This window comes from Elephantulus edwardii, unplaced genomic scaffold, assembly GCF_000299155.1.
Source record: "Elephantulus edwardii isolate Elephantulus edwardi_28Jun2011 unplaced genomic scaffold, EleEdw1.0 scaffold00182, whole genome shotgun sequence".
NCBI lineage: Eukaryota > Metazoa > Chordata > Mammalia > Macroscelidea > Macroscelididae > Elephantulus > Elephantulus edwardii.
The window spans coordinates 5,497,638-5,521,269 of NW_006399932.1; the positions used below are offsets into that span (position 1 = coordinate 5,497,638).

The 23,632-nt window shown below is 41.0% G+C and overlaps 1 protein-coding gene and 1 pseudogene across 1 annotated transcript in view; both read right to left on the bottom strand.

The window, feature by feature from the left end:
- CPVL (carboxypeptidase, vitellogenic-like) overlaps window positions 1-23,632 on the bottom strand; it is a 154,154-nt gene that overhangs the window by 105,629 nt on the left and 24,893 nt on the right. Inside the window, exons 4-5 of the mRNA XM_006896135.1 lie at window positions 20,709-20,788; window positions 12,506-12,572 (exon numbers count right to left, since the gene is read on the bottom strand). Coding sequence (XP_006896197.1) covers window positions 12,506-12,572; window positions 20,709-20,788 — 147 coding nt within the window. The remainder of the gene's footprint in view (window positions 1-12,505; window positions 12,573-20,708; window positions 20,789-23,632) is intronic.
- On the bottom strand, window positions 5,274-6,364 carry LOC102849959 (annotated as a pseudogene).

Consider the following 23,632-nt stretch of genomic DNA (forward strand, 5'->3'; position numbering starts at 1 on the left):
CATCAAGAAAACAAAGATTCTCACCCCTGGGCCAATTTGGTAGCACCATGATAGATGAAGAAGAGATTGTTAATAATTTCAGTTTGCTTGGGTCCACAATCACCACTCTTGACATCAGTAGTCAGAAAATAAAAAGAAAAATTTCATTGGAATATCTGCTGTAAGGGACCACTCCAGAGTGCTGAAGAGCAATGATGTTGTTCTAGGCACTAGGGTGCACCTGATCCAAGCCATGGTCTTTGCAATTACTTGCTATGCATCAGAAAGGTGGACAATGACTAAGAATGACAGAGGAAGAATCAATGTGTTTGAGTTGTGGTACTGCAGAAGAATCTTGAACATACCATGGAAACCAAGTTGCTCCTTGGAGGCAAGAATTTTGAAGTGCTATCTCAAATACTTTGAGCATGTGGCCAAGAGGGTCCAGTCTTTGGAGAAGAACATCATAATTGGAAGGGTGGAGGAATAGTGCAGGATAGGAAGACCTCAGATGAGATGACCCACAGCAACTGTGGCAACGGGGGTAGGTGTGTTGCAATCAGTGATAGTAGCTCAGGATAGGGCAGGGTTCAGAGCTATTGTACACACAGTTGGTATGACTTGCAGACAACTCGATGGCACAGAACAATAACAACAACAACCACCAAAATGATGGGAGTTTAACTTTCTACTCGTTCCCCTAACCTACTTCTAAGAGTTCAAAGGAAGTTGGAATATCAGGGACTTACTGGAAAAGGTCCTAAATAATCTGAACTGGATGACTAGTCTTAAAAAAAGACAACCAAAAACCCTTCAGTGTAATATATGCTCAACAGTCAGAAAATACCATCCAAACTGTTTGAAAAGAGAAGACAATAACAAGAACTTGTATCAGTGACTTGCCAGTTATGGGGAAAATTAGAACTATGTTTTCTTTCATTCCTCTCAGGTAGGCCTTGAAGTGCTTTCCTTCTTCTGGTCTCATTGCTTGACTCTTTCATTGAAAACTACTCATTTCTACTCTAATGTCTTGGGTACAGAAACTTAAGGTACTATAGACTATAACCTTTCTCCTCTTGGTCTTGAAACACAAATCTGGTCAATGAAGTCCATCCTGTTGGCCCCAATTTTTGGTTCTAGAATCGGTATAAGATCCAAGTGGATTAGAGGAAATTCAGGAGCATGGATGGAATTGTTGGAAGAAGAGATGTTGTTAGGTTGTAAGTCTAGAGGTCTAGGTCAAGGGAGAGGTGCAAAGACTACACAGGTGAAGAAAATTCAGCTGAAAAAGAAACTGTAGTTATTAGGTGTCATTGAGTTGACTACAACTCACAGAGTTGCCTTATCCTGTGCCATCCTCATGATCTCCACAATGGTTAAGCCCATTATTATAGTGACTGTTTCAATCCACTTGGTGAAGGGTCTTTCTTTCTTTTCTGACCCTCTACCATTCCAAATACAATGTATTTTTCCAAAGACTGGTCCAAAGTATGTAACATGAAGTTTTACCATCTTTGTTTCTGGAGAGTACCCTGATTGTGTTACACTTCCTTTAAGACAGATTTGTCTTTTAGGGAGTCCATGGCATATTCAATTCCCTTCACTAACACTGTAATTCAAAGGTATTGGATTCTTCTTAAGTCTTCCTTAATCATTGTCCAAATTTCACATACATAAGAAGCAATTGAAAGTACCACTACTTAGATCAGGCACACTTACTCTTTACAATGACATGCTTGCTCTTTCTTTAACACTTTAAACAAATCTTTGACAGGGTATTTTCCCAATGTAACACATCTTTGGTGTTCTTTACCGTCATTACTCAAATTTCTTTACTGTTCTAAAGTGAAATGTTTAAGAACTTAATTTTTTTGTCATATGTCCTGACTATCTATTGGTCCAGTGGGAAGGATTTTTGTTTTCTTCAGGTTGAGAGGTATTCCATAGTGAAGTCTATAGTATCTGATCTTTTGCAACAAGTGCTAAATAAAGTTCAAGTCATTTTCTCCAAGTTAGGTTGTGTCGTCTACATAACACAGGTTGTTGATAAATCTTCCTCCAATCCTGATGCCATATCTTTCTTCATGTAGTCTGGTTTCTGGAAGGATTTGGTGGAAATATAGAGTTAACAGGTACTGAGAAAGGATATAGCCCTGATAAACACTTTTCCTTACTTTAATCCATGGTATATTCCTTTATTCTAGTTAGATAACAGTTTTTTGGTCTATGTGTAGGTTTTGCACAAGTGCAATCAAGTGATCTGTGATTTCCATTTTTTTCAGTGTTATCCATAATTTGTTATGATCTACACAAATATCTTTGCATAGTCAATAAAGCACAAGTAAAAATATTTCTTCCATTATCTGCTTTCATTCAAAATCCAACCTACATAAGCAACTAAACTCCTTGTTTCATGGTCTCTTCAGAGCCCAGACAGAAAAATAAACTAGCCAAGTGTATGACCAAATGAATACATGAAAAGAGAACAAGAACCAAAGTCTTGTTGACAATGTTCAGGTGCCCAGATCCAACTATGTCTGCTGCTAAGCTCACTGTCATACAAATCCATAAATCTCCTGTTTTACTAGACCACTTTAAACAGGGTCTTTGTCCCTTGCATGTAAAAGAGCTTTGAGTGAAACATATTCATCCTCAAAATCCAGTTTAATTGTATCCGAAACGACTGGAAGACTGTAAAAGAGAGAACTGCCAAATGTGTTAGCAGGGATTAAAAGAGGTCATGGCACTAGGGACATTATAGCTAATGTTAGATGGCTCTTAGCTGAAAGCAGAGAGTACTAGAGGAATGCCTACCTGTGTTTCATTGACCATATGAAGGCATTTGACTGTGTGGATCACAATAAATTGTAGTTAACCTTGAAAAGAATGGGAATCCAAGCACACTTAATTGTGCTCATGCAAAACCTATATTTGAACCAAAATGTAGTTGTCAGAACAGATCAAGGAAACACTGCATGTTTCTAAATCAGAAAAGGTGTACAGGAGCTGCAAAAATGGCGGCGCTCAGGAGAAGGAGATAGCTAGGACTTTCTTCCAAACTGCTTATGTTCACCACTCAGGAAGCTCTTAGGTGTGGTAGCCAGTTGAATGACTTGGACTACTTCTTTTTTAGGACATCAAAATGACAACATATACCAATGGTCAGCCCAATTATTTTTAGAAGATGGAAAATTCAGAAGATCAGCAGTCATTGAACTTACAGGGGGGAAAAAAAATTGAAGATCTTAGAAAAGAGAACAAGACCATGTTCTTTAGAACAACAGCTGGCCTCTCTGGAATACTAGCAAACTTTCTTTTCAGATACTGCTTCAGAGTTAACCAGGATGCGTTGAAGACATATGCATCATTAACTACGTTTCCATTCTTATTCACTATAGTTACATACAAACTGTTTGTAACTGATGCTTTATATTCAGGTAATATAAGCAAGGATAACTGTGTCGTGAGAAGTTCACTAGTTGGCGTGTTATGTGGTGCCTTATATAGCACTGGTTTGGCTTTTTCTAAAACTGGACGTCTGGCAGTCAAGTATCATACTGTTCCACTGCCTTCAAAAGGAAGGGTTATATAGCATTGGATGCTGCTTTGCCAGAGAGAGTTGAAAGTAATGGCACTTCCTGTATTCTTTCAAATGCTCATTGGAATATAGACTGGTCTTCATCACTATGAAGTATTTGAAAATTCTCTGGAGAAGACTGTATATGAAGATTAACCAGTAAATGGATGGATGGATGCCAAAATCAGCAGAATGGATTTTTTAATGTGAGGACCTAGGCAATGCTGGCAAAATTAAAAAGGAACTTCTGATCCTTCTGCCTGTATATAGCAGTACTCGAGAAATATTTAATATTCAGTTAAAAAAAGGTGTACAACAGGGGTACATCCTATCCCCATACCTTTTCAATCTATGTGTGTACAGATCATTTGGGAGGCTGGAGGAGAAATGTGGGGTATGAGTAGGAAAACCCTGGATGAAACGGATCGACACAATAACTGGGGTGATAGGGGTAGATGTGTCAGAGACACTGAGATTGGCTTACTATAGGACAGGGTTCAGAACTATTGAACTATGAGTTGTAAGTGACTCAACAGACTATAACAACATCACTTGCTTTGATTTTCCCATGTATTACACTTTTTAGTTGTAACTACACTTTTCTTTACTATATCTATGTTTTTTCTAGTTGCATTTTTCATTCACTCTTTTAAAACATTTTTTGTTGTGTTTCACTCATGTGCATTGTTTTGTGGGTTTTTTTTTTGCTCCCTCCCTCCACCCACCAAAGTCTTCAGCCCCATGATATCTTACCCTCCCCACCCTCAGCCCCCTTCTCCTTCCTCTTCCTTCTTTGTATTTACATAGACATCTCACTGGTTATCCTTCTGGATTTACAATAATGGTCTTACACAGTATTTGTTCTTATGCCTTGAGTATCTTCACTCAGCATAATGCTCTCTAGCCTTCATTCAGAATTTTAATTCTTGTTAGACATTCACCTTTAGCGAAAAGTTAATGTTTGAAGAAGTTGTCTGAACAGAACAAGAGAACACTGCATGGTTTAAAGTTAGAAAATATGTGCATCAAAGTTGCATCCTTTCTTCATAACTATTCCAATTGTACGTTGAGCAAATCTTTCAAGAAGTTGGATTATATGAAGAAGAATGTGACATCAGGCCTCTAGGAAATCTCATTGGCAGCCTGTCATGCAGACAACACAACATTACTTGTAGAAAATGAAGAAGTCTTGAAGCACTTGCTACAGAAGATCAACGACTACAGCCTACACTATGTATTACATCTCAACAGAAAGAAAACAAAAATCTTTACCACTGAGCAATAGGCAGCATCATGATAGATGGAAAAAAGACTGATGATGTTGATGATTTCCTCTTTTGTAGCAACAGCCAATAAATTAAAAGATATGTTACACTGGGGAAATCGGCTGTGAAGGACATATTCAAAGTTCTTTTTTTTTTCTGTCTTCAAAATATTTTATTACAAAACACAGTACAGGGTTTGAAGGATGTTTTCCAACCCTCTCAAACACATACATTGATGAATGAAGCACTGACACCCACTTCAAACCCTGAAAGTTGTGGAGGCAACTCGTCCTGGACTGTGGAATGGAGACGGTGAGCTGCCAGGGGTGGCTGAGCCAGCGCACTGCTCCCTCCGGGGGTGAAGTCCATGGCCAAGGCTGAAGGCCCAGGAGTCGAGACCACAAGCCACACGGAGAGAGCGGCACAGGCTGCCCGCCTGAAAGCACAGGTCGCTACTTCTTATTCCGGGGCTTCAGCTCCTCAGCGGCATTCCGCAGGAAAATGTAGTTTTTCTTCTGGGGGATGTAGAATTCATGTCCCTTGGACCAGTCGTAGCTGGATGCGTAGGCAAATATGTTTCCATTGTGATTGAAGCAGCAGGCTGATATGGGCTGGTCTAACTGTTCCGACGTCTTTAGTTTTGTTCTGGCATCTTTGTCCCAAAAGCTGAACCTGCCATCAGACCCCACTGTAGCCAGAGTGCCGTGGACAGGGTGGAATGCGATGCCATTGACCGCATAGATATCCTGAGGTGCTGACGTATTGGTTCCATTGGATCGGTGACATTTGAAGGTAAAGTTATCTTTGGCAGGATTTGGGGGGTTGATGTAGTGGATAGCAACTCTACCCTCGATACTCCCCCCAGTTGGCTTGTTCTGTTTGTCTTTGAAAATAGCCACACACCGATGCTGGTGCTTCAGTGGCGACTCTATCCTCCGGAACTCAGACGGCTGGTTCTCCAGCTGGTAGACGATCAGCCCCCTCTTCGCTTGTCTCCACCACAGCCAGGGGGTAAATCACATCCGCACAGTAACATCTTTCTGGGAGCTGCAAAACCATCATAGGATTTGATGACCGCATGTCCCAAAACTTGAGCGTCTTGTCCCAGCTCTCAGTCATCACGCAGCTGTAATTTGGTGCTTTGATCCAATGTATGGTTTTAACAGGAGCATCATGCTGTGCGATCTGTATTGCCTGGTTGCTGTTGAGGTCCCACATTTTGGCGGTTTTGTCACAAGATGCTGTAAATACTTTGCTCCCATCATCGCTCCAGCAGACATCAAGAACTGGCCCTGTGTGCATCTGCTGAGCTTTCGGGATTGTATGTCCACTGTCTTGAACCGCCCAACAGCGAACATCATTAGCCCAAGATCCTGCAATAAGAAAGTTCCCCGGCAAGGTGGGTGGGCTAAAAGACAGGCAGCCAATGCTGTCATCAGGAGAAGATGTGACTTCAAATGTCCTTCATAGGGTTGTGATTGTCTGTGGTTGTGCTGCCAAACATGCTGGTCCCACCAGTTGCAAAGCCCAATGTTGTTCCAAAGAGACTCGTTTTGGTCCGGAGAGGCGCGCCTCGGCGGGCTGCCGGCAGCGGGGGGCTGGACGGGCCGGGCAGCCGGCGACCCCGCTCTGCAGCGACAGTGAGGGGGACGGGCCACCGGCCGGAGTGCGAGAGCCTGCGGGCTCCTCACGCCGGGGCCAGAAACGGCCGCACTCCAAAGTTCGTTGTTTTAAAATAACTTTTTTAATGCAACATATATATATTTTTTACAGCATATTCCTTCCATTTAATTTTCCCCCATTCATTCATTGTTGCACATTTCCCTCACTGCCCACTCCTCCCCCCAGTTCATTTTTCTCTTTGAAAAGAAAAAAAATTCTTTCATTGTTATACAATCTCCCCGCCCCCCCAAGTCCACAGTCCACTTTACTATGCATTTCTTTTTCTATAATCTTGTCATGAAAATAATACCTAATCCAATATTCATATCCAAAGTTCTTAAGAGCAAGACTGTCAGTTTAAAGATTAAGGTGTGCCAAATTCAGGCCTTGATATTTTCAATTGATTTGTTTGTGTCTGAAAGTTGGACAATGAATAAGGAGGACTGAAGAAGAATTGATACCCTTGAATTGTGGTGTTAGTGAAGATTATTGAATATGATATAATATAATATAATATAATATAATATAATATAATATAATATAATATAAACTGCCACAAAACCAAATAAATCTGTCTAGAGGGAAGTAAAACCAGTGTGCTTCTTAGAGGCAAGGATGGTGAAACTTCAGTTCAATTCCTTGGACTATATTTTCAGGAGGAACCAGTCCTTAGAGACAGAAATCATACAAAAGAGAATAAGCCCTCAATAAGATGGATTGACACAGTAACAATCCCAATGAGTTTGAGCATGACAAGGATCATGAGGATGGCACAGAATAGGGCAAGATTCAGATCTGTTCCTCATCGGGTTCCTCTGAGTCATAGTTAAGTGGATGACACGTAGCAACAACATCTTATTAATCATTGAGTTTCCGATACTTGGCCAATACCTCAGACACATTACTCAATATACATATATTGATTTTCATCCTTATAATCATTTTACCGACATTTTAATTTTGAACTTGAATGTTTACATCATATTAGAATGAAAATCTTGACTCTTTTCCATGATCAACAGTCCCTATCAGGATTGCGTACCTCTCATGTGTCAGCTCTTTCTATGATGGCCCCAAGCTCTTTCTTGAGCACAGCAAGCCTATCTCAAGCTTGAAGTCTTTGCACTTGCTATTCCATCTCCTAGGAAATCTCTTTTTTCCACATACTTCACCAATCACTGCAATACATCATTCAGGGTTCTGCTCTCTGTCTTCTTTTGAGAGAAGCCTTCTCTGACCATTTTATTTATAATCTTCCATCATTCTTCAACCTTTCCCCTATTTCATGTTTCTTCATGACATGGATCATTATTTGATATTAAATAACATACTTATTTATTTATCACTATCAGACTAGCAGATATGGCACCTGAGGCTGAGTCTTCCTATTGTCAAACACAAAGGAGGAGGAACAGTTGCAAGCAGACACTAGTTATTGGGATGTGGAATATGAGAAACATGAATCTAGGTAAATTAGATATTGTTAAGAGAGAAAAGAAACACAAAAATGCTGACATACTAAGCCAGAAATGAAAAGGTAGGGGCAATTGGGCTTGCATTCATATTAAAAAAAAAAGATCATTTCCAGATTCATCTTGAAATACAATATTGTGGTGGTGGTGGTGGTGGTGGTGGTGTTATATGTCATCGAGTCACTTTCAACTCATAACAACAGCTCTGAACGCTACTCTATCCTGTGCCAATCTTATTGTCTCTGATAACCATACAAGGAAAGTTGTAAATACCACCATCTTTCAAATATATGCACCAACAACCAGAGTCAGAGAGGAGGAAATAGAAGATTTCTACCAACTTTTGCAGTCAAAATCAGTTGAACATGCAACCAGCATGCACTAATAATAATGGGTGACTAGAATGCAAAAGTTGGGAATGGAGAAGAAGGATCAGTAGTTGGAAAACATAGGTTTGGTGACAGAGAAAAGGCTGGAGACAAAATAATGGAGTCTTGTATAGTCAATGACATGTTCATTGCAAATACTTTTAATAAGAAACCTAAATGATGACTGTATAGTTATATATATATATATAGATAGATATAGATATAGATCTATAGATACACAGATATATAGATATACAGATATAGATATATAGATATATCCCCCTTACTTGATGGCCTGTACAGGAATCAGAGTGACTACATCTGTGTAAAATAATCATTGGAGAAGCTAAATATTAACCATGAAAACTAGCCCAGGTGCTGATTGTGGAACAGACTGTTAACTACTCCTATACAAGTTCAAACAGAAGCTAAAGAAGAGTAAACCAAATCACCAATAATCAAAATTTGACCTTGAATCTATCCCACCTGAATTCAAAGACCATCTCAGGAACAAATTTGAGGCCTTGAACACTAATAAGCAAAAGCCAGATGAGCTGTGGAAGGATATCAAGAATATTATCCATGAAGAATGCAAAAGATCATTACAAAGACAAAGGATAAAGAAAAGACTGAGAAGGGTATTGGAAGAGATTCTGAATATTGCACTGGAGAGTGGAGGAGCCAAAGCAAAGAGAAGAAATCAGGAAGTTAAGGAGCTAAACAAAAGATTTCAAAGGGCAGCCCAGGAAGACAAAGCATTTTAATATAATGCCCAAAGAGTTAGAGTCTGAAAATCAAAAGGGTCAAACTCGTTCAGGATTTCTTAAGCTGAAGGAACGGAAGAACAAATTCAAGCCTTGAGTTACAGTATTTAAGGATTATGGGCAGAATATTCAATGATCCAAGAAGGATCAAAAAAAGATGGAAGGCTACACAAGGCCACTGAACTGTTTGACACAGAAGAATTGCATGAAGCAACTTATGTTCATGAAGTAATCTTGATAAGGGAGGAAGTTCAAGCTGCTCTGAAAGAATTGACAAAAAACAAGGCCCAAGGAACTGATGAAATTCCAGTTGGCCCTGATAGTGCTCACCAGGCTTTGCCAAAGTAGAACTAGTTGGAGGACAACTAGTTAGCCAACTGTCTGGAAAAGATTATTTCTTTCCATTCCAAAAAAAAAAAAGAGAGGATTTAACAGTGTGGAAATTATCAAATGATATCACTAATATCACACACATACACAAAATCCTGCTGAAGATTACCCAAAAGCGACTAGAATAGTACATCAGCAGAGAATTACCAGAAACATAAGCTGGGTGTAGAAGAGGCTGTGACAGGAGGGACATAATTGCCAATACCAGATGGATCTTGACAAAAAGCATAGAGTACCAAAGAAATGTGTATCTGCATTTCATTGACTATGAAAAGGTATTTGACTGTGTATATAAAAACTAATTGTGGCTAATCTGGAGAAGAATGGGGATCCCAGAACACTTGTTTGTATTCAGGTGAAACCTATATTTGGACCAGAAGGCAGTCAACAGAACAGAGCAAGGAAACATTACATGGTTCAAAATCAGAAAAGGAGTGCATCAGGGATGTGTCCTGTCTCTATACCTCTTCAACCTATATGAAGAGCATATCATTTGAGACGCTGGACTTCATGAGGAGGAATGTGATAGCATTGGAAGAAGACTCATCAACAAGCTATATTATGCAAATGACACAATCTTACTTGCTGAAACTGAGAACAGAAGCATTTGCTGCAGAATCTCAAAGGTTGTAGTCTGCAATATGGATTGAAGCTCAACATCAAGAAGACAAATATTCTTACCACTGGGACAGTTGGCAGCACCATGATAGATGGAGAAGAGATTGAGGTTGTTAACAATCACAGCTTGGCTCCACAGTCAACACTCTTGGCGCCAGTAGTCATGAAATTAAAAAAAAAATGAATTGCAATAGAGAAATCTGCTGTCAGTGATCTCAGAACAAGGATGTCAGCCTAGAGACTTATATGCACTTGATCCAGACCATGGTCTTCGCAATTACTTGCTATGCATCAGAGAGATGGATAATGACCAAAGATGACAGAAGAATCATTGCCTCTTACTTGTGGTGCTAGAAAAGAGTATTGAATATATCATGGACTGCCAAGAGAGCTAATAGGTCTATCCTAGAGAGTGTGAAACCAAGTTTCTACTTGGAGGCAAGGATTTTGAAACTCCATCTCATATACTTTGGGTACATGGCCAGGAGGGACCATTCCTTGTAAAAGGACATCATGTTCAGAATGGTGGAGGGACAGCTCTGGAGAAGACTACTCTGGATGAGATGGATTGGCACAATAACTAGGGTAAAATAACGGTGGTGTGTCCAAGACAGTGAGGTTGGCTCAGGAGAGATCAGGGTTCCGAGCTATTTTGCATGGGGTCACTATGAGTCGTAGTCAACTTGATAACACAGAACAACAACAACAACATTATGTATAAGCCCCTAATAGTATCTCTGGTGGTATAGTGGTTAAACATTCATCTCGTAACAGAAAGATTTGTTATTTGAACCTATTAGCTGTTCCATTTAAGAAAAATATGTGGTCTGCTTCTATAAAGATTTACAGGTTTGGAAAACCTTTGAATCAGTTCTACTTTGTCTTACAGTGGTCGAGACAAGTTATAATTAACAGCAATGGACTTGGGGTTTGTTGTCATTAGTCCTCAAAGTGTGTGTGTGTGTGTGCGCGCGCGCGTGTGTGTGTGTGTGTAGTTGTTGTTGTGTGCCTTTGAGTCAGAATCAACCCACAGCTGATCCTCTAGTGGGTTTCAGAGACAGCAAATCACACAAGAAGAAATTGTCTATCCTTCTCCCATGGAGTAGCTGGTGGACTAAAAAAAAATCAACTATTTACAATATAATGTAATATGATATAATATAATATAATATAATTTGCAATTTATAGTAAATATATGTTGTTCTCACAACTGACCCAGAGCTGATTCTCCAGTAGGTTTTCAGAAGTAAATCCCGCAGTAGTTGATTACTCATCCTTCTCCTGCAGAGCAGCTGGTGGATTCAAACCATGTAATTTTGGGTTGCCAGCATAGCTCCTAACCACTAGACCACTGGAGCTCCATAAATACATAACACTATATGTTATACAGAATCAGACAAAGTTTCCATCTGTATTCATAGGGTCTCTATCATGGGTTAGAATCAACTAAATGGCACCTAACAACAAGATAGTAGCTGATTACCACAGGTTGAGCTATGAGTGTTAAAACTATTGAGTGACATAGTTTAGGGACAATAGGATAACCACATGGTTTCAGACTATATATGAGTTAAAGTGAGAAAATGGTACCTTTACTAAGGCAAAATTTAATGAATACCACTCTGCCCAAGTGATCAAGTTTGGCATCATAAATACTGGACAAAATATATTCTATTTCTCCTGATGTGATGTCATAGAAAATAAGCAATATTATCTATTTACTATTCTTACTAGAACATTCTTATCCAATCTAAGCATTAAAGCATAGGGTGTGGAAATCAGGCAAATAGAGGTACAGAACATTCTACAAGGGACTTCTGACCAATTAAAAATCATCATCATAAATGACTACAATAATAAAAGGCAAGAGACTGAGATATGATAAATCTTTGTAAAACATGAACCATTTACTGAGTCCTGAACTTAAAAAAAAAAACCCAACCAAACATTGCTCAAGAATAATTGAAGAATTTTAATGTGTGTTAGAATAATAAATATTGTATGCATATGCACACTAAAATTATACATAGTCTATTTTGCATACATTATAAATATACTATTTGTATAAATTATAAATACACTATTTTAAATTATACTATTATAAATAGTATAATAGTATTTGGGAGCTCTAGTGGCCTAGTGGTAAGAAGTTGTGCTACAATTCCGAAGGCATGCAGTTTGAATCCACCAGTTGCTCCAAGGGAGAAGGATGGGCAATCTCCTCTTGTGCAATTTACTGCCTCTGAAAACCCGCTAGAAGGTCAGCTGTGGGTCGGTTTTGACTTGACAGTACTCAACAACAACAACATTCATACGCATGTACATGTTAAATGAATAAGCTACAAGTGCCAAGGAAATATATTGTAAACCTAATTTTTGAAGCCCAAACAAAAATAAAATTTGAACTCACCTCTCCAGTGGCATAAAAGCTATTGTTCTTATAGTCAGGAAACAACTGGAAAAACTGAATCAGTGCACTGTACAGTGAAAGACAACAAAGTATATTATATGGTATCAGAATGGCTTCATGCTACACTATCAGATCTAAACCTTTGACAATAGGTTCCAAATTTATGGCACCCCAAACTATAAATCCAACAGGGTATTTTTTTCCAATCTTCTGTGGATAACACTTGAAACTCTGTAGATGATTAGAAAACACTTGTGTGTTTCCTGTGTGATGTTGAGACAAAAAGTTATCTGGACCAGTGATGCTACAAGGGCTGGTGTCATCTAGAGCTATAAATGATGGGGGCACACCATGGACAAGAAAACTGATGCATCACCCTTCATCAGCAGGCAGGGGGATCCTATCTACTGCTACTACTTGGGACCCTAGGGTCATTTTAGTGTCACACTCTTGGACAGCATCAAGAGTCCATTTACACTTCCTGCATCTCCCACAGTATTGTCACTGACCAAAACTTTGGCTAAATTTTCAAATCTCTAAGTTACCAATTTGGATCAATAAACTCTCAAGAGTCCCATGAATAATACAGTGATACAGGCCTCACCCTTTGCCTAGCAACTCTTGGGAAGAGTTTTCAAACCTCAGGATTCCATTAATCCAAGTTTTCATAAGATAACAGGAACCTTAGTTGCTTACCAGCTTCACTCAGCAGGGGCCACTGAACATTTGAAGCTCCCAGGATGTCAGTATGTTTATAACAGAAGAGCAGAAAAACTGTCCAATGAATATAGTCAAAAAGGAAAGAAGGAAATGATATGAAATTAAGTGTACACATATCTTTAGGTTCCAAGAATCAGGTTTATTTTTAAAATGTCAACAGGCACTTCCATGAACTCTACTGAAATAGATTTAAAATAGACAGAAGGAAGTATCACATAATGTTGTTGTTGTTGTTATGTGCCATCGAGTCACCTCGACTTATTGCGACCCTATGTACAACAGCCCTAAACTCTGCTCTATCCTGTGCCAATCGCACTGCCTCTGACACACCCATCCAGATTAGCCCAGTCACTGAATCAATCCACCTCATAGAGGTTCTTCCCCTCCTGCACCATCCCTCCACCCTCCCAAGCATGATGTCCCTCTCCAAGGACCTGTCTCTCCTTACAACATGTCCAAAGTACGTCAGACAAAGCCCCAGAATCCTTGCCTCCAAGGAGTAGCCTGGTTTAACCCTCTCCAGGATGAATCTGTTTGTTTTCTTGGCAGTCCATGGTACATTCAATACTCTTCTCCAGCACCACAGCTCAAAGGCATCAATTCTCCTTCTGTTCTCCCCAGTCATTGTCCAACTCTCTGACGCATAACAAGTGATAGCGAAGACCATGGCCTGTATCAGACGCACCTTAGTCTCCAGAGAGACACCGCTGCTCTTGAGTACTTTAGAGAGGTCCCTAACAGCAGACTTTCCCATTGCAATATGTTTTTTGATTTCCTGGCTGCTGGTGCCAAGCAAGAGTGTTGACCGTGGAGCTGAGCAAATTGAAGCTGTGAACAATCTCAATCTCTTTGCCATCCATCCTGATGCTGCCGATTGGTCCAGTGGTGAGAATCTTTGTCTTCTTGACATTGAGCCTCAGTCCATACTGAAGGCTGCAGTCCTTGACCCTCTGCAGCAAGTGCATGAGGTCCTCCTCAGTTTCAGCAAGCAGGGTTGTGTCATCTGCATAACCCAGATTGTTAATAGATCTTCCACCAATCCTGACGCCACACTTCTCCTCACAGGGCCCAGCCTCTCTGATAATCTGCTCTGCATACAGGTTGAAAAGGTATGGAGATAGGACACATCCCTGGCGTACACCCTTCCCAATTTTGAACCATGAGATGTTACCCTGCTCTGTTCTGATGACTGCCTCTTGGTCCAAGTATAGGTTTCACTTAGCACGATTAAATGTTCTGGGATTCCCATTCTTCTCAGAGTCAGCCACAGTTTGTTATGATCCACACAGTCAAACGCCTTTGCATAATCAATGAAACACAGATATACATCCCTCTGGTATTCCCTGCTTTCAGTTAAGATCCATCTAACATCAGCTACAATATCCCTAGTACCATGACCCCTTCTAAACTCAGTCTGAATGTCTGGCAGTTCTCTGCTGATATGCTGTTCCAGTCGTTTTTGGATAATCTTCAGTAGAATCTTGCTTGCATGTGAAATCAATGATATTGTTCTGTAGTTTTCGCACTCAGTTGGGTCACCTTTCTTTGGAATGGGAACAAATATACATCTCTTCCAGTCAGTTGGCCAAGTGGTTGTTCTCCAGATTTCTTGGCACAACTTGGTGAGCACATCCAGGGCAGCATCTGTTAGCTGAAATATGTCAATTGGTATACCATCTATTCCTGGGGCCTTATTTTTTGCTATTTCCTTCAAAGCAGCTTGAACTTCTTCCTTCATCACCATAGGCTCTTGCTCAAATGTTATTTCATTAAATCCTTCCGTATCTGCCAATTCCTTTCAATACAATGACTCAGTATATTCGAGTGTTTGAATAATTCTGTATTTTTTAAGAAATCTTCCCAGAAGTAAAATCAAAGTCCACAAAACTCTGCAAGTACGAGTACTTTGATCCAGACTGCAAGAACCCAGAAGCTTTCTGCTGAGGAACAAAACTTCATGGAGGACCATTCAGTCCAGAACTGGGAGGAGGAGAGAGAGTTCAAGGGTAACAGAAAAACAAAACTCAGTCATTATAATCAAGTGCTCCACGAGAATTCACCATGACACACCGCCTTGAAGTTTCAGTGTCTTTATATATTTATTGTTTATAGTGGCCTTTGTAGCAACTAAATCTGGGAGGCTACATTTAGCTTCCCTATTATGTAGCTTCCATGTTTGGGCTGGCAACAAATGGACGCTAAAAACGGAGTTAAAAATAAGAGCTCCTTCTCCGCCTGTCCCTCCTGCACTTTCAGATTCAAGCTCTTTGCTTCCTGTTTCTTAGAATGACACTAGATAATTTAGTCACTCTAACTGCTATGGATTTGGAACCAGCACATGGCTGACCCTTCCTTGGGATTCCACGTTTGTAAACTCACAGGAGAGGACTGCCCATCTTTCTCCTACGGAGCCACTGGTGGATTTAAACTGCCAGAGAAGAATTGGTATTGGAGTTAGTATGGAAATTCCCTATGAACTCCACCACCAGAGCTATCACATAGTAAATACTAAATAGAATGTTTTACTGTAAAGATTATATTCTTGGAGTAACTATAGATTATATTCTTGAAGTAATTGCTGGAGATTTGCTAGGGCTGTGGGATTTAGAGAATAAAAATACAATTTGCCCAATTAAATTTGAATTTTAGATAAACAATTTTTTTTAAGTCTAAATATGTCACAAATGAGTCAGAAGCAACAATAGGTCTAAGGGGTTTTTTGAGATTACATAAAAATTACTACAAGGGACATCCTTTCATGAACACAATTACTCATTATTTATCTAAATTTCAAATCTACTTAGGCAATCTCTATTTTGCCTGGCAAATCTAGCTGGAGTTAAAAATCTCTCAGGCTGCTGTGAGCTTGAAAACCCAGGGATTCTGTAACTGAGATTTCCATGGCAAATCCCCGCTTGAGGAAAATATCACCGAGCTTTAATTTCACAGTAAAATCAGAACAAGAAATTGGTTGGTAGAAGCAGACAGCCTCTGTTGGTGTTTCTTTAAAGAGAGGTTCACTGGAGAGTGGAAAATTAAAAAGATGTATTTAGCAAATTAAATTTGTGCTATTAATTTAACTGTGTTTTAGTCAAGAAATATCCCTATTGGATGGGAGAGTTTGCTTAAAAATAGAATTGAAATCATGCCCATGTAGAGGTTTAAATTTGGAAGAATAGTGAAAATATGTGATACATGCATCAATGAAAGTATGCGTGTTTGTGTTTGTGTGTGCGTGTACTCCATTTATGTGTGTATAAGGAATGCATGGTACACAAAGTATTCTCTTCAGATGATTCCATTTGCAACCTTGCTAGCATTGTGACATGGCCTTATCGAAGAGATAGAATTTTAGCAAATGCTTTTTGGTGGCAGAATAGAAAGAAAAATTGCAAGGGACAACTGCTAGGAGAGAAATTTTCCCTCAGACAATTTTTAAAAAAGGGTCCTAGATTACAGTAGATCAGAGAAAGAAGGGGGAAATGTGAATTCGCTAAAGACCCAAAGAGCACTAGAAATTGGCTTGCTCTGATGAGGCCAGGACTTTAGTTATTCAAACATGTTCAGAAGATTCATAGTTAAAAATAATGTAAGCAATAATGTAAGCTCTAAAGCAACAAAAGCAAACCAAGGCAAGTAAATGCTCAGTCACTGGCTGAAACAGGCTCAGCGATAAGAATCTTGGAAGTTCTGCTCTGTTGAAGCAAATGGGAGGAGTTATCCTCTGTGTTCATTCTACACTTAGTTTGGCTGATTTATGATCCTTTCAGCCACTCACATATCATGCAATGTTTCTGTATGTGAAATGGGTTCCTAAATCACACTGTTAAGGTGTTGTTGGTAAGATGTTAGGTTCAGCAATACATGTTACCTCCCATTGCACAGCTGTAGTTTAAGCTTCCCTCACTCATTGGCTTTGGCTCACCCCATAAGGCTGGGTTGTTGTTGTTAAGTGTCATCAAGTTGCCTATGATTCATAGTGACCCTATGAAAAATAGATGTGAACCTTGTCCTACAAGTGCCATCCTCACCATCTCTGATAGGCTTGTCGCACTCACTGTGCCAATCCATCTTGTTGGAGGTCTTCCTCTTTCCCTGACCCTCTGCCTTTTTCAGCAAGTTGTCCTCTTGCAAGGACTGGAACAACATGCCCAATGTATGTGAGAGGAAGCTTCACCATCTTTGACCTAAGGAGCACCTGTGGTTGCACTTTCCCTAAGACATATTTGTTTGTAGACATATTGTTTGTTCTTTTGGTGAGACTATGACAATGATATAAATGAGGCAAATGATACCTTTTGGGTAGAAACATGCAAATAAAGTGTATAGACTATGAATGAAGGGATTGATAAATTTTGCCATCCCTCTAGGTTTAAATTGAGCAGGTTTAGAAGCAGATAATGGAAATCTCATTACGAGTAAGAAAGAAACAGCAGGGAACACAGCAAGCTTCCATTGTGGACCAGATATTCCCATGCCATTTTGACCGGGACTTAGACGAGAGCAGCAGCTGGAGAGCTGGAGACTGACATGAGACACAGTGACCTAGAATGACTACCCTACAGAGCCCGAATCAGAGCTGACCTAGAAGAACCACCCCACAGAGCCAGAGCCAGAACTAACCTAGAATGACTATCCCAGAGAGCCAGAGCCCGAGCCGACCTAGAACAACTACCCCACAGAGTCAGAGAAAGAGCTGATCTAGAAGAAATACCCCAGAGAGTCAGAGCCAGAACTGGCCTAGAAAGTCTACCCCACAGAACCAGGGACAGAACTGACCAGAAGAACAACAACATAGAGTCTGAGCCAGAGCTGACCTAGAACGACTACCCCATAGAACCAGAGACAGCCAGAGACAAAAACGGTCTAGAAGAACTACCCCATAGAGCTGACCTAGAACTATTACCCCAAAGAGCGAAAGCCAGGGGCCTTCACCCAGCTTGCTAGAGAGCTTAGGGGAAGACGCCATAATTAGCAGGATAAAGAGAGCTTGGTAACTCTGGCCCAAAGCCATGAGGCTGGGTATATACGGGCCTGAGCGCATGCTTGCCTAGCTGTGCTGACTGAAAAATCACATCCTATTTCCTTAAATTGTAACCTATTACAGGGTTGTTATGAGTCACAGTCGAGTTGAGGGCACATAAACCCCATAACTGTGGGTATGATCATGAGTTCTGTGTGGCCCCTGCCATGGATTAATGGACTCAATGGGAGAACAGTCAGAACTGATAGAAGTAAGTGCAGGAACGTGGGGGGGGCTTGTCTGACCTCCTGGGAATTGGTCTTGTCCTGTGGGTGTTGTGGATGGGGACTGTTCCTTCTTGTGGAGCTAGTGGAGGTCAGACTTGGCTGCCTTGCATCACCCTCCCTTCTCTTTACAGCAATAATAGTATCATTTCTATTTGGCCATTAAGAAACTAACTTTAGGGGAGCTACTAGATCGTAAGCACATGGGGAACAGAGACTGTGTTGGGCTGCTGGTTTACTGCTCCATCTTCAGCATGAAGGAAAATGTCTAGCATGCAGCACGCTACCACGATATAAATGGTGGTGCGAGAAGGGTGATACCAGCTAATAGTTACCCAAATCAAAGGGAGTCATTTTTCTCCCTTAAACCAGAAAGGGACAATAGATCAAAAACATATCCTTGACAGACAAAGGGAAGCACACACACCCACACCTCAAACATATTGTCATGCCTCTGCAGCCATGCATTACTAATAGTCAAAAGAAATGAGATTTTAAAACAAAAAAAGAGAGTTATAAAAAAAAAAAAGAAAGATCTTCTTAAACCTGCAGTAGCCCCTTTACAGGTTTCAAAGCGTCCTTCTTATGCCAGACACCCATCTAGACAGCTGGAGAAAAGCATGTAGTCACAAAGGGAAATAAATAATTGTAAACTATAAAGCAAACAGCTGAAATCAGTTTTCTGCACTACCCTTGATTAGCTATTTTCCAGCTCTAAGAGCCTGAAGCAAAAAGAACTAAAACAGCTATAAACAATGGATGCTTTGAAATAGGTTCCCTTTACATGTCATGCAAGAGGAGATGGGCCATATGTCAGCAGTAAATATCCACTCGGAGGGTCAAGGGGAAGCGGACTGTCTCTGGGGGGAGGGGAAGGAGAGGCGTGTGGGCGTTGCAAAGCTCTGGCTCAGATTGAGGTTGATGCATTTCTTTAATACAGACCCTCCGCCCTCAGGGTGTTTGCTGGTTAAGCAACTGAGCTTGTTTGGATTGAAGCCAGGAGAGGATTGTGGGGGAGGCCGTGGTTCCGGCTCCAGAGAATGAGAGTACACAGTGTTAAATGAGAAAGGCGTACGCGCCAGAGCACCGTGTGGGGAGTCACTGCAGTTACGTCTGTGAAGAGGTGGGAGAGGAGGGGAGAGGCAGTGGACCCCTGAGAGGGTCTGCTAGTATGCTCAGAGGAGCCTGTACACTAGGGAGGAGAAAACAGGAGTCCCAGGACTACCTTCTCCCCAGGAAATAAAATTAAAAATATTTAAAAAATGGGGCATGTGGAAAAGCACCAATCATGTTCTTTTGTGGGTGAGCAGAGGGGAGAGAGATGATGATAGGACAAACAGCAGAAGTTTCTCTTGTCTCTCTCTTGAACCATGTGCCTTTGAGGGAAAGAATAAACAGATTTTGCTAGAGATCAAGCAGCTCAGAAGCCTATTAGATTCGCCTTCACTTTTGGGATTGCATCGCCTGACCAGGTAACCCCAGAATGAGTGTGTGGTGTCCCCTGTTTGTCCTGGTAAGAAGTTAACCCTTCCTGACCACTAGGATTCCTTTTAGTAAATTACTACAGTGTCCCAGCTGGTGCCCTGGTGCCCCAAAATACTTGAGGACTTTGTTTCTAGTAGTAATTTCCCCACTGGAAACTTCTGACCAAATTAGAAAGGTCAGTTACTTTAAAAAGTTCTAAAAATAGTTATAATGAAAGTAGGATAAAAGGAAACAATTACATGTATGCTGTTTCAACAGGCCTAAACTTTTACATTTTTCCTCATTTTTTTTAAAAGCTAAAAGACCTCAAAAAGAAGAATCCTGGGAAAGAAAACAAACAAACAAATCTGAAAATATGTCTCCTGGCAAAATGCAAAGTTAAATATAAAGTTGGAAGGCGAGCAGAAAAGTCCCAGGCATCTGGTTAAAAGGTTTGAAAATAATCCTGAACTGAAAAATGTTGATCTGCTTCCATTGTTTCTTAAAGGGCACCAATTAAAATCCTACTTAACATTTCAGCTCCTCTTCTTACTTTCTGTGCTGGCCTTTCATACTTCTCGATTCTATTTAATAATGCAGATGGTAACATAGTGGAAAATAAACAATTGTGGGTGTCTTTGTTCCTCATGTAGAAATATCCTTGGACAAATGTTAGGCATTGGACTGCAAGAATCCGTGAGTAATAATGCTACAACTGGATGATATTTTTCTACTAAAATAAAGGAATATTTGGTCTGAAGAAGCATTTTACCTGTACAGATTGCTCGCCACATCATCTTCATTGACGGCATATCCTAGGGCATCTTCGGTAAAGCTGAAGCCTGTGCCAACCTGTGGGGACGTAAATCAGCCCGTCTAAACACAGAGAAGGGAGCATTGGTGGCCCAGTAGTAAGGAGCTGCATTGTAATCTCAAAGGTTCACAGTTCGAATTCACCAGCTGTTCTGCCAGCGAAGAATGAGCAAAGGATGAGCAATTTCCTCCTGTGAGAATTCTTCTGAAAATCCACTGGAGGGTCAGCTATGGGTCAGTTCAGACTTGACTGAACATATCAACAAAAACAACAAGCACAGAGATGCACATACTTAAATTCCCTCAGACTCATCCTGGAAGGAAGCAACCTTCTCAGGCCAAGGAGCCTCTGATCTCTGACCTCAGACTTCTGCCCTCTCCTGTGTGCACATGGTGACCTTCACCCGAGAAGACTATGTCTGTCTGTTTTCCCCAAATCCCAGGGCTGTGCTATCCTGCTTCCTCAGTGGGGATCCTGTCATCTGCTGGCTGGAGGGGATGCCATTTACCAAAATTTTCTCCTCTGAAACTTGTGGAGTGCCTTACTCAGTCCTGCCAAAAGGGGACCTGTTAGGCTGAAGATTGCTATGATTTTTTAAGACTGTTTTGACTAGTTTTGAGGCCTGTCCATTCCAGTACTTCATTAGCTGATTAAATTCACTGTGCAACCACACCACTTAGGGTTTCATGCTCCTGAACCCCTGGGCTGAGTAACCAACAACAAGGGCAACCTTCAGCCCCTGGGTCCAGTCCCCAGGAAGCCTGCAAAACCTAGCTAACTCCATCCTGCTTGCCCTACGCAAGCCCTCTCCTATAATGCCAGTAAGTGGTTACCTGGTCCCTGGCTGTGCCCTGTGTGGTCCCACATCATGAAGTGTTGTGCCCTCCCCCCACCCCCGAATTGTATACTGTACTGAATCAGCCTCCACAGGATCCCTGATTCCTTTTCTCACACTTTGCCCCAACTCCCTATCCCACGAATTTATTAGAGCAGTGATAAAAGATATGTATGCTTGTTTCTTCTTTTATTTGGATGAAATATGACCATGAAACTATTTTACTTTCAGCTGTTATTGATTGCTTTCGAGTAGGGCACAACTCATAGTGACCCTATAAACAAAAGGCCTTGAGGGAAAAAAAAACCCAGATACAACTCTTGTTAAACCAGTATTTCCTAACCCAGCAAGTTTACAGTTGACTGAGAAGCAAATCAAGAGGTGGGGGAAGCTAGTTATATTGTCTGGCTAACTTTTCCAGGAAATGTACTACTAACCAGGTAATCACTAGTTTCTGTTCTTCCCCAGACAACCAAAGTGGCAGATCATTTAACTCAAATTTTATTTGATTTTGTTTTGAAGTAAGTTGGAAGTAAGGGGACTTAGTTAAGGGTAAACATATTCCAAATGCACAGAAGCTTGCCTCCAAAAAGTTATTTCCCTATTTTATAGTTTTAGGAGGTGGTTTTGGGAGAAACTTCACAAAGAGAATTCCTCTTTTTTATTCACCGGAGGCATTTTGCTTGCTGTGATAAGTGGATAAGGCCAGATTTGACATTATATCTAGAAATCTTTTAAAGATTCTAAGTTCAGAATATATGTAATTCCCAAGATGAGGAATTCATATCAGTGGTGGGAAGAAATTGAGCCCTTATCCCGGCTTGACTCTATGAGTAGAACTTTTTCTAAGATTAAGCTCGAGAAAAGAAGAAAAGCCAAGCAATACAGTCCTCAAACTCAACAGAGGTTATACACACTAGCAGAATAACTAAATCTCAAGATGTTTTCATTTTGCAGATTAAATTCTATTTTTATAAGACCCTCAAAGCTCTTTTTCAACTCAAGCTCATTGTCATGGAGTCAGAACCAACTGCCAGCTGAGCGCCAGCAGGTTTTTGGAGGCTGTAAATCACACAGGAGGCGAGTGCTCACTCTTCTCCCTCAGATGCCCACCAGAGAGGTGCGTGCCACCCTTGGTTAGCAGAGCAGCTCCCTATTGGACTTCACCACCAGGGGCTTCTTCATCTTGTTTTAATGTGTTGTTGTTGTTGTTATGTGCCGTCGAGTCGCCTGCGACTCATAGCGATCCTATGTACAACAGCCCTAAACTCTGCTCTGTCCTGTGCCAATCGCACTGTCTCTGACACTCCCATCCCAATTATCCCAGTCACTGAATCAATCCACCTCATAGAGGGCCTTCCTCTCCTGCGCCGTCCCTCCACCCTCCCAAGCATGATGTCCCTCTCCAAGAACCGGTCTCTCCTCACTACATGTCCAAAGTAAGTTAGACGGAGCCTCAGAATCCTTGCCTCCAAGGAGCCACCCAGTTTAACCCTCTCCAGGACAAATCTATTTGTTTTCCTAGCAGTCCATGGTATTCTCAGTACTCTTCTCCAGCACCACAGCTCAAAGGCATCAGTTCTCCTTCTATCCTCCTTGGTCATTGTCCAACTCTCTGATGCATAACAGGTGATTGCGAAGACCATGGCCTGTATCAGACGCACCTTAGTCTCCAGAGAGACACCACTGCTCTTCAGCACTTTGGAGAGGTCCCTAACAGCAGACTTTCCCATGGCAATGCGCCTTTTAATTTCCTGGCTGCTGGTGCCAAGACTGTTGACTATGGAGCCAAGCAAACTAAAGCTGTGTACAATCTCAATCTCTTCACCATCCATCCTGATGCTGCCGATTGGTCCAGTGGTGAGAATCTTTGTCTTCTTGACATTGAGCCTCAATCCATATTGTACGCTGCAGTCCTTGACACTCTGCAGCAGGTGCTTCAGGTCCTCCTCAGTTTCAGCGAGCAGGGTTGTGTCATCTGCATAACGCAGATTGTTGATACATCGTCCACCAATCCTGACCCCACATTTCTCCTCATAGAGCCCAG